We start from the raw sequence: 12501 nt of genomic DNA, 5'->3' as shown, positions 1-12501 counted from the left end.
CTGTATAAGATGTGAATATGTATACAGGCTCTTTTCTTTCTTGTTTGTTTTCCCCTTTGTTTTGTTTAATTAATGCCCTTCCGCATATTAAAAACAAAATCAATACTTCTCTTCCAAATCGTTTGACTTTTTCATTGTCAAGTAAGGACTAGACAACAAACAATTTTGCTATTAGCAAGATGAAGCTTGTTTATGGCTAGGCAACACTTCTCTTAGATTTACTACCCTATTTACATTTGGGTGTATTTCCCAATACCTTAGCAGTGGCTAGTGAGAAGAAACTGAATTTCTTCACCTTCCTCTAAAATGAGGCATAAGCAACACTCTACTGGAATTGCAACCATCAACCAAATGTGAATGTAAATGAACTACTTCTAAAGCGTTGTTTTTCAAAGAAATTGAAGAGACATAGTTAATCTCCAGCGAATCTGCATTTTTCTAATTAATCTCTGACAAAGCAGAAAACATACAGCACAAAGTCAAATCAGTTACCCAATTCCTTTTTCTTACCACTGCAACCAGGAGATGTACAGTAAGATGGAATTTGTGTTCACAGCAACATTCCTACACATGAAAACAGATCAAAACTTATGTACCTCTAAAGCAAGGCTGTCTGGAACAGTCCTGACTAAACAAACTGTCATGCTTCTGAAATGACTTCTTGCCACAAAACCACTCTTCATTGCAAGCTGCTGTTTTCCCAGATGCCCAGGATTTCCAAAGAGTGCAAGATGATTATTCCACTGCAAGTTTTTTGCAGAAATGCATGAAACCAAGGCCAGGAATACTGCACTATAAGCCTGAAATAAGAGGCTGGGTTTTATAAAAAATAAAAATCCACTTCCTAACTCTTAATACATTGGTGGCCTATCAATAAAGATTCAGAACCAGAAATTCTGCAATCTAACACAAAACAATAGTTCTTTGTTTTTACCTGCACAAGCACGTACCATTAAGTGTTGTATCTTATCTACTGTAGCAGTGACCCATCAATCCCTCCTGTACTATCTCTGTTTTGATCAAAGAAAAATCAAGGCCCATCAACCATGGCACCACAAATGTTTCTCATTCCCACCTTTCAAAATGCCAACTCTCTCCTAGAAAAGAGAAAGAAATACTTATGTTCTAAATCATTATACCTACGGCCGTGATGGCAAACCTATGGCACGCATGCCACAGGTGGCACGTGGAGCTACATCTGTAGGCACGTGAATGTTGCCCTAGCTCAGCACCAGTGTGCGCCAGCCAGCTGATTTTCGGGCCTCGCGGGCCCATCGGAAGTCTGGAAACGGGCTGTTTCCAGCTTCTGGATGGCTTGGGGGGGGGCTGTTTTTGCCCTGCCCAGGCTCCTAGAAAGCCTCTGGAGCCTGGGGAGGGCAAAAAATGGGCCTTCTGGTCCCACCGGAAGTCAGGAAATGGGCCATTTCCGGATTCCGGAGGGCATCCAGGTGGGTGGGGAAGGCCATTTTTGCTCTCCCCAGGCTCCAAGAAAGCCTCTGGAGGGTGAAAAACGGGCCTACCGGGCCCACCATGCCATTGCAGGCCAAAAGTGGGGGTCGCGGAGGGGGGTCGCACGTGCATGCATGGGGGCGGGGCGCATTGAATTATGGGTGTGGGTGCGCTTGCGGTACTCCCTAGCATTGGGAGTCAGTGAGGCATAAATGTTAACTTAATAGCATGAGATTTCTGGAAAAGGGCCCCATCTTCTGGCAATAAAGATTAATTTCATAACTGTTTGGACATTCATTAAAGCAACCTGGCCTTTTTTTCTTAAGGAGGAGGGGGGTCAATTATGTAACTAAATCTTCTCCAACTTGATGCCATCCAAATGGACTATACTTTTTATTCCATAATCCCTCACTTACCGGTAATTATATCAAAGCAAGTCAGTAAACAGAGAAGAGTCCCTGATGCAACCTAAAGGCATTCAGGATATCAGCAATTAAAACCTACTGAATTTCCATGGTACCCATGGAACTATTTTAAATACCGTCCCATTTAAAAGAGACATTTCAAGCATAGAACAGAAGCAGTCATGTCTCTGGTTGCAGGCAGCTGTCAGTTGTTCCCTGACCCAGAGCAGCTGCCAGTGAATATATGTTCATTTCTATAGCAATTTCATGTAACATGAGACCATATCTTATTCTGTTTGTATCCAGGGTCTACGGCTTTTATTAGCTAGCCATTAGAACAGACATGGAAAATGCTATTAAATATAATCCGCAAAATGTTATGACTATATTCTAACAAAGCAGACAGTCAAGGACGACTGCATTGTTACAGCAGATAACCAAATTCAGGAAACTGCAATAAAAATGAAAGAACATGTAAAGAGATACAGTGAATAAAACCTGCAGTTGCCTAGTCCTATCCAACCACAAACACCAAGAATAGGACACACAATGAGACACACAAAGGGCCCTCTGAATCGATGACAAGTCACATTCAGGAGAGAACAGAATCAGAAAGAAAGAAGGATCACATCTGCATGATAACTCAAGAAGCGGAACTGAGATGTGGGGCAAGCACCCAGTTAGGAGGAACAATGTGCTACAGAGGATGTGGCATTCATTTCATGATTGCACACAAAGCAATTTTTCTCCCTATTCTCAAACTTAAATAACATAAGATAAAAACCTTACTAAGACTAAGGTCCCCTTGCATCAGGACACATACAGGGCGTCACATATTGTAACAACCAGTTCGCCCAGAACTGAAAATGTGAGCGCATTCACCTTCCACACATGTGCGTGGCATTGAAAAGTGATGATTATATAGGACGTGATAGCGCCAGGGCGGGTGGGTGGGTCAGCCGCCGGTTGGAACTACCGATTCACCCGAACCGGTCCAAACCAAGAGTAGCCCACCACTGACTAAGAGGCACTTCTATGGGTATCAATTTCCTGAGTAGCCAAATTCCTTTTTCCTAGAATTAATTTAGTGCAATGAGTGAGATTGTTTACTGACAATCCCATAATCACTGATTATTCATTTAGTGACGTTCAAAGTTACATTGGGCACCGAAAAAAAAGTGTCTTACATCTGGTTCTCGCACTTACAACCATTGCAACATCCCATGGTCACATGATCAAAATTCAGGCTCTTGGCAAAGGGGTCATGTGATCGACATTTGAGATCTTCCCAACCAGCTTCCAACAAGCAAAGTCAATGGGGGAAACTGGATTCGCTTAACATCATCTGATTCACTTAATTGCAGTGATTTGCTTAGCAATCGTGGTAATAAAAAAAAAGGTTGTAAGATTGGACTTGACTAACTTAATAAATCATCTTGTTTAGAAATGGAAATTGTGGTCCCAATTGTGGTTCTAAATCAAGGACTATCTATTTTTCTGGAGATTCTTACTATCATAATTGCAAGAGAACTGCATTCATTTGATGAGTGCCCCCACTTCCTCTCTGGTTGAAATAAGAACCTGACAACACCCATACAAATCTGGTTAAATTTAGCTTCCCCATAAACAAAATAGATAGTAGAGCTGAACCAATGATAGACTTCAGAATGTACTGTTAAGTAGTCAGAGACACAGTCAATCAAGTCTGTTCTGTATTCCTCCCCCAAAATAATACTCACAGTATTCCCTGGAAACAAACACTAATCCATGTGCTCAGATTAAAAGTGATGCCCAGATGGCAAGCAGGGAAAGAAACTCATTTTTCCCCCCTCTGCAATTTAATCCTAGACAAGCAACAACAAGACTCCTTTCCTCATCTCACTTAATCTCTCTAGGTCAATGTTCCTCAACCTCAGCAACTTTAAGATCTGTGGACTTCAATTCTCACAATCCCCTAAGAACACGGCTCTAGGTGAACAATGCAAATAGTAAACCTTGTTAAGCAGGAAATTTCGGAGGTGCATCATTTCAACATCTCCCTCCTTTCCAGCTCTATTTGCTGCACTATTTTGCATTTAAAGGGAAAATAAGTTAAATAAAATCATACTCAAGCTGGGAAAACCCCTACTATCTGATGTAACTGAAATAGTTTAAAAATAATACTGGCATTCTAGAGTGGAATATTGCTGTTCTTATGTTTGATTTTCAGAATTCCACAAAACCTATAACAGAAAATAATCTAAATATGACCAACTGCATTAGCAATGAAACCTCAGCTCAAATTAGCCCCACTTGGCAGCGCCTTGTTAGTCTAACTGTAAGCCAAAAGGCTATTGATCATCTACCCCTGGATCTGCCATTGCCCCTCAGTTACCTCTCTTGACGAACATACAGGATCCCTCCATGTGACTGGGCAGCACATCCAGGTTGAAAATATAGCAGGTTGAGTGATATGTGAGCAGAACTGGGCAGCCTGCCATTTGCCCAAATGGGAGATTATCTATTGCTGAACATCTAATCCAGCACTTGCAATGCATGCTAGATGAGAAAACAGTTGCATAGGTTGTTTTACTATTAACGGTACTTCTCTCTTACCAGACAAGTCCCCTAGAATAACAGTATGATGTCTGCAACACAGCTGGAATGTTCATGTACAGATCAATCAAAAACAAGTGTGCGGATGGCAGGGGCATATGTGCACACAGCCTGCCTCTCTAGTACCAGCTGCAGCTCCCATGTCTTTCATCCCCAGTCCAGATCTCTGGAATAAAACGATGTGTCCAAGCTGCTCTAAATCAAAGCCATTCAAAATCCAAAGCTGATTTCTAATGAAACCACAAATTCAACCCATCCACATTAAAAGGAATTCTGGTGTGAGTACCCACAATATTAACTGAAAGGTTAAAGAAATTCCAGATGTTGTTTCTGTGACAGAATATGCCAAATAAACGGAGCAGGCCTCTATCACTTCAGCAATGCAGAAATCTGATGCCCAACTCCACTGGGGAAATCTGTAAGTCAGCTACTCACCCATAACTGGGTCATACACACTGATTGGTGCAACAACACTGCAGAGATGCTCTCAACATTCAGAATGTCAGTGAATTTAGAATCAACATGAATGAAATTAATTATAAAGACAGTGCTGAGGCAGTCCCTCCATTGTACTGTCACACACACCAGGTTGAGTAAGCAAAGGATCACAGTCTCTTTGAAGCAGATTGTACAACTGGGCTCATGCTTCATTTATAAGCCCAAAAGAAACACATGTATTTTTACTGCAAGATCTAAAATCTTTTTTTCTCTTAGGCAGTCTGCCTATTCCAGTCTGAAGCTCTCTAGATGAACTGGATCGCAGCTTCTATCTTCCTAGCCTACATAAGATGCTGGAAATTTTAGAACAACACATCTGGAAAGCAAATAAAGCAGGTAAATTACAATTATTCCCACTATCTTTCCTATATACATATACATATACATATACACATATATACATATATACATATATACATATACATATATATACATATACATATATATATACATACATATACATATACATATATACATACATCATACATACATACATATATATATATATTCTGGATCACTATGTGAACTGCACATCTCTTTCCTAGGGCTATGCACATTTGTTATGAATGAGAAAGACTAACATGCTAACTTGGATGCCTGTTGTTGGACAGTGACAAGAGTTAAGCTATAAATACAGAAGACTGAAGGCTTGTTTCTCAACGTAAGAGAGTTTTGCAGGAAACACACATATTGAAGTTTTAGCAACATTTACAAATTCATCGCTGCATTTCTGAATTGATTCCAGTTCCTTATTTATTATGACAGCAGAGTTAGGAAAGGAGTCTATCCATTTCTCTTTTTTTATGCAAAAGATGCCAGAGTTTTGCCTTGACAAAAGCTTCAGACCCTTCAGGCCTGGATGTGTTGCTCCTTTGCCAGGATAAAGCCAGGGAAGCAGATTAGGGAGAAAAGGTACCCTGCTGCACAGTTTCAGAGCACTGCCAAGCTGTGACCTGCACACTCTTCTTACTGCCGGTTCAGAGAACCTTATAGCTACTTAAAGCTTTACTTTGAGTTTGGTAAGAAAAGGGCTTGGCTAAGGTCCAGGGCCTCCCAGATATCACACAATAGGCTGAACAGCCAGAACTTAGACATGGAGCTCACACCACTTCCGTTCAGTACCCACTCCACTGTGAGCTCACAAGAGTGGCATGACAGCAAAGGCTGGCAGCCCTACACCAGTCAAGTGGCACTACCAAGGCCCAAAGACGACAGCACGTTTCCTGTCCTGCAGTCCGAAGTCTGGTTGGGTAAGAGAGCAAGAACGGCAGCAAAGGCAAGCAGCTGCCATCCACTGCAGCTGTTCCCCTGCTGTCAGGCCCAACGCGGCGCCCCCTTTCGCGATCCGGGTAATGCTTCTCCGCTCGCCTCTTGTCCTCGCAGACAACCCAGCGGATAAAACGCCCGTTCAGCGGCCAGTTGCTCCGCATCCCCAATTTGCCGCGCTTCCAAGGGAGTCTTTGCCCAAGACCGAAAGAGCTACACGCCATTCCCTAGCAACTCCACGCCGAACTTCTCGTCCCTGAGAAAGAACAGCTGTCTTTGCCCCGAACCAGAGGGCACAACAGCTGCCGGTCGCGATCTGCAAGCAAGCCGCCCAGCCCAGCCCAGCCCAGCCCAGCCCATGGCAGCTGCCCCACAATTCGGGTATCAGCACGCGCCGCCGCCGCCGCCCCCAACAACAACGGGGCAGACTTGAGGCCCCCACCTCGTCCCCGGTTACTCGCTCAGCACGCCCGAGATGGTGGGGCTGATCTTGTCACCGAACCCCACCTCCTTCCTGCCAATTGCTTCGCCCTTCGAGCAACCAGCCCCCATGGCTCTCGGCTCTTCTCTGCCCGACTGCTTCGCCTCCTTGCTAAACACCGAAAACGATCCTTCGAAAGCCTCCGCAAGCCAGGAGGGGGTGGGGTGGGGGGAATCACCGGATCGCAGCACGGCGGATCCCAAGGACAGTTTGGCTGCGCGTAGGAGGGCCACTCCCCCTTTACTGCTACCCGGAGATAAATGCTTCGTTTTCCCCGCCGCGATGCAGGCACGGCGAGAAGCGCTGCTCACCCACCCGCCCGCCGGCCATTCATTCCAGTCGCTCACCGAAACCGGCGGTCTCGTCTTCTTCCTCCATGTTTGCAAAGTGGAGTTGAATAGCCGCCGAGGAGGCAGTGCGCTTGAAGCAGTCGCCGCCGATCCTCTCTGCAAGTTCCTTCTCAACCTCCCGAAAAGAGGCGCGGCTTTTTTTGGGCCACGTGATGGAAGACGCGCTTCGGGGCTCGTAATTGCCACCAAGCCCCACCCAAGAGGCGGTGTGGTGGTGGTGGGGGTTCTGCTGGGTCGGAGGTGCGCCTGCTGGAGGAAGAGAAGCTACCGCATCTCGGCAAGCCGTTCAGACCGCGGGGGGAACGGGGAGGGCAGAGTGGACCGTGGGGCTGATGTCCCAAGGCGACCAGAGATAGGCGGAGCCACTTACGTCGACCTTATTTGCTTTGGGAGTTAATTGTAATTCTAATTGTAATTGCTAATTCGTCTGTGTCGTAGCCTCCTACTAACAGAGATTCAGAGAGTTGGGAGCTAGCAAAACTTGCTTCTGCTTGGGTGCGTGGCCGACTTTGGCCCCCTCGAAGCCAAGCACTCCGCCCTTCTGGCTAGCCATGTCTTTCTTCGATGAAACCCTCGAATCCAGAATTTTCCTAAGAATAGCTTTAAAAGTCCCATTGTCATTTGAAAAAAAAAAACACCAGAAAACACGAAAGGTTGCTCGCTTCCTATTTTCGTGCGTCGGGTATTTTTACAGTGTAAGCGGGAATGCAGAAACTGATCTTGTAAATTATTACGGGAAGCTGTTTTTTCTCGCTGAGTGTTTTTTTTATAAAAAAAACCCATCAAGCAAAACTGCCCCAGAAGAAAGTGCGTTTGGGTGGGGGAGGGGGGGACCTAAAGATTTACTAGAGAGAAAGAAGAAAATCACCTGCAACATGAAGTAGAATTTTGAATGCTAGGAAATCACCCATTGCACAGAAGGTGCTGGTTTGGGGAAATTACCTTTCATGCAAGGATACCTGGTTACATCTAGCAGTTCAACATAAACCCTGTTGTGTTGGAAAATCAAGAAAAAAGTGGGAAGGAATAACAAACAATCCTATTTTTCTGCAAGACCTTTCCAACAAAGGCTAGTTCAGGTGTTTTACATCTTGGAAATTAAAAAAAAAAAAAACTCACTGTGGCTTAGTTGTGTCAACTCAGTTATTATCAGCGTGCAAATGTAGCCTACATCCCCAGCCAGTATTTGAGCCCTATAATCAAAGCTGATGCACTCAAACTAACTTTGATGATGGAGAGGAAGGTGGACTCATTATTAGTCAGCTACAACAAACTTCAAAACAACAACAAAAATCAGCTACATCTGATGCAAGGCAGCTCTGCTGAGAGAAGAACTCCTCCCAAGGCTGAAAGGACTCTGGTTGGTACTGCTCTCCTCAGAAACCACCCCTTGCTAAACTCTCTAAACTCAGCAAAACCATGCCACATTTTTGGAAAGCTCTCCCAAGCTGTGGCTTTTCTCATACAGTTTCCTAATTTGGGCCTCTATGCAGAACCTTCTCTTTTCCCTGTTTGCTGCTGTTTTGGGGTGGTGATGGTGGTTGAGAATAGTCTGCAGATGTGTGAGACTTCAGAAACCTCTAACAGTAATAAAAATTCAGCCCTGCTCATTCATGACATATAAAAGCGGTTGATCCAAAATGCTACAGCCGATTGTTCACTGATCTATTTCAGCACCATTCTTCACAACTGAAAAAAGTGCGTCACAGGTATGAGCCTCATAGATGGCTCATGGGAATTCAGATAGCAGAGAATTTGCTGGGTAAATAATATAGTATGTCATTCCTATTGCTGCATTAGAATGGAAAGGAAAATTTAGAAACTGTTGCTGTGGAGTTTGGGGGATGAAATAAGAGACTGGTAGGTCTCTACCACCCCACTTCCTCACTCCTACCTAAAGCTACCAACTTCCAATTATGTTTTCCAGATGAATAGAACAGACTAGAAATAGAAAGAATAGAATAATAATAGAATAGAATAGAATAGAATAGAATAGAATAGAATAGAATAGGAGTTGGAAGGGACCTTGGAGGTCTTCTAGCCCAACCCCCTGCTTAGGAAGGAAACCCTACACCACTTCAGACAAATGGTTATCCAATATTTTAAGAACTTCCAGTGTTGGACCATTCACAATTTCTGGAGGCAAATTGTTCCACTGATTGTTCTAACTGTCCGGAACTTTTTACTTAGTTCTAAGTTGCTTCTCTCCTTGATTAGTTTCCACCCATTGCTTCTTGTCCTACTTAGTTAAAAGACTATGAAAATGTCAAGTGGCTATCCAATCGTATTCAGGTTTTTTAATGTGCTCTAGGGACAAATTGGGGGTCTATCCAGTAGCTTCTTGATTTGACCTCTAAGGCTGGTGATTGAATTCCCTAGAAATACATTTCTTCTTTGTTCTGGGGATCAGATTGGGAGTAGTTTAGGAATTTTTGTCCTGCATAACAGCCATAACTTTGCCTTAAGTCATTATCAAACTCATATGGTTGGCCACATATTAGATCTTTTTAAAAAAAACAACTCAGAACAGTTAATTCATGATTGGGAAATTGGGCGAGTGGGTGTGTTTCTGTTAATATTTTATCATACCAGATCACTTTCACTAGTGCTACTGATTTCTTTTAAGCTTGGAGGACCAATTAAAATACCCATTCGAGGTGCCAAATCCCCAAGTCATGCCTGTCTATGATTGGAGAACTATATAACCTTATGAAATTTTAAAAACCATACTTTGACGTTCATATGAGTCTCTCTTTAAATCTTATAAACAGCATGGAGATTGTAATGGAGAAAATCTACACGGTCATCAAATGTTTACACCAATTTGATGGTATATATTTCTGAATGAGGAGTCTCACACGAACATAAAGAATACATCCATATTTCATTTGGAAAAAATTACAGCTATCACACTTGGGAAGGATTGCCTCAATTAAAATGAATGTGTTACCACGAATATTATTTTTGTTTCAAGTGATCCCAATAAAACCAGGGAAGAACTTTTTCAAGGACTTTAACAAATTAATAGCAGATTATATATGGCAGGGGAAGAAAGCAAGAATTAAATTAAAGCACTTGCAGGACACAAGAGAAAGAGGAGGACTGGCACTACCCGATTGGGAAACATATTATAAGGCATCAGCATTAATTTGGATCAAGGAGTGGATGGAACTCAAAAACCAAAGACTACTGAATTTGGAAGGATTCGATCTCCAGCGAGGATGGCATGCCTTCCTATGGGAGGGCACAGACAAAAGACACGAATATTTCCAGTGACATACAATTAGACATGCATTATATCAAACATGGCAGAGTATTAAAAAGGCAGACTATAACAAGATTCCGGAATGGTTGTCAACAATGGAAGCCCAGATCTAACCAAACGCCATGGACTATAACAAAACAAAAACTTATAAAGATCTACTAAATAGCCTGGGGGAACTAAGAACGAGGCAAGAACTGAAGGAGATGGGTACAGACATTGACTGGTGGCCCTATGCACAAATAAAATCAAGATATAAGAAAGATTTGGCTCAATTTGAATTTCAAAAAGGTCAAACTGAATTAGATAAAATTTTGCAAGGGACACAGGATAAACTGATCAAAAAAAATTATAATTAAGAGGATACAAATTAGAAGAGGTAGTGAAAGAAAATATGATAACGTGGGCAAAAAATTTCGGCTATAATATCGAACTAGACAAATGGGAAAAATTATGGACAATAAATTATAAATTGACAATGTCTGTACCCTACAAAGAAAATCTCTATAAAATGTTCTATAGGTGGCACCTGCCACCAGCCAGATTGGCAAGAATGTTCCCCAGCACGCCACCAACATGTTGGAAATGCAAACATCACAAAGGCACTTATTACCATATGTGGTGGACCTGCCCAATGGCAAAACAATATTGGCAAATGATTGAAACACAAATAGAGGAAATAACACACCAAAAGATAGAATTAAGACCAGGAACCTTCCTACTTGGTATAGTAAATGGACAGTGTGGAAAAGAAACAACATACTTAATCATACATATGATAACAGCAGCACGAATAATATACGCACAATATTGGAAAAGCAATGATATACCAACAGAAGACGGTAATTAGCAAAATCATAGAATGTGCAGAACTAGATAGACTCACAAAGGAACTACAAAACAGGGAGGAACATGACTATTACTTAGTATGGGAAAAGTGGTATGTCTGGTTGGAAGATAGGAAAGGGATAAAAGACTAGGAAATAAATGAAATGACCAAATATAGAAAGAGGAAAGTAAACTACAAATATAGGTCAACCAAGAATTATAAAGATAGATAGAAGGGAAAGACCAAACAAGGAGGAGTCAAAATACAAATGAGAGTATATATTACAGTTGCAATAAATTGGACATGTATGTAAATCGGTGTTTATATGTTTATATGTTTTGTATGTTTTACTGTTTTGTTCAGTTTGTATTTATAAATAAATTTAAAAAATAATACATCCATATTTCTCCTGGCCAACTTCTTGTCTTTTCAGTAAATCTACATGTCCATTACCTTATATCTGGACCATTAGGTAGACCAGAGTAGGAAATCCATTTCATAGGAAGGTTAAAAGTACTTTTATTGGGATAGATAGACTATAATATCAGAATCTTAAAAGTCTGACTATGCTGTACCTCCTCCTTGTACTTCAGTGAATTGGGAGAGTGTTTGAGTCATTTCTAAATGATTTCTGGATGTTTAAAAATGTTTAACCTTTGTTTAGACAACAGCTTTTACATATCAAAGTTGTTTCTTTTAACGACTGCACCGTAGGATATACTACAATAATCCTTAAAAGTGTGAGAAGGCTTTTGTATAAATTACTGCCAAACAATATTCTTAACATTTCCTATCCAACATCAGCAGGCGAAATACCAACTTGTAATGTGTACAGTGTGGGAAGCTGTAAGGCATCCTTTTATAATGATGAACCATTAAGGCAAACCTCTACCGGATTGTTATAAATCTTCTAATGGCTTTTCTTAAGCCATATTTGCTTTGAGCGCCTTTAGCTCTGCACAATGCTTTAGTTTCTGACGAAGTATACACTACATTCCTAATTGGAATTGTAGTTCCTATGGGAATATAAGTACCTCTATTATTGAGGAATAGATTAATCAGAAACAATAGTTCAACTAGATATTGCCTTTATACATCTTTAGCTAAATAATTTCAATGTGTGGAGTCCTTCGTGTTCTCGAAGCTTGATTGCTTGCAGACATTTCATTATTTAACTGGGTCACATTGGTACTAGCTAGTGTGGGGTTTGCCCTGTCGCATACAGTAATTTGTCCTGCCAGCATTGGTGGGGGTAGAGTTTTCTCCTTGGTAGTTCCTTGATTAGGGTTTCTGTTGGCTTGTCTGGTGATCTGAGTGTTGGCTGCTGGAAAGGATGTGTTGGCGTCTTTTTGTTTCCTTTTGAATGG

At 41.9% G+C, this 12501-nt stretch overlaps 1 protein-coding gene across 2 annotated transcripts in view; it reads right to left on the bottom strand.

Annotated features, from left to right (window-relative positions):
- Positions 1 to 7198, bottom strand: part of CYTH1 (cytohesin 1) — a 67316-nt gene extending 60118 nt beyond the window's left edge. The window contains exon 1 of one of the 2 annotated variants that reach the window (XM_087887094.1): positions 7041 to 7198. In XM_087887094.1, the coding sequence (XP_087743220.1) occupies positions 7041 to 7071 (31 nt within the window). In that variant the 5' untranslated portion in view covers positions 7072 to 7198. Of the gene's footprint in view, positions 1 to 6719; positions 6901 to 7040 lie in introns of those variants that run through there. The other variant, XM_087887097.1, reaches the window with a different exon arrangement.
- Positions 7199 to 12501: the final 5303 nt, after the last annotated feature.

This window comes from Pantherophis guttatus, chromosome 2 (assembly GCF_059756535.1).
Source record: "Pantherophis guttatus breed Tessera chromosome 2, ASM5975653v1, whole genome shotgun sequence".
Classification (NCBI taxonomy): domain Eukaryota; kingdom Metazoa; phylum Chordata; class Lepidosauria; order Squamata; family Colubridae; genus Pantherophis; species Pantherophis guttatus.
Note: the sequence above shows the minus strand (reverse complement) of the source record. Positions and strands in the feature narration are given on the sequence as shown.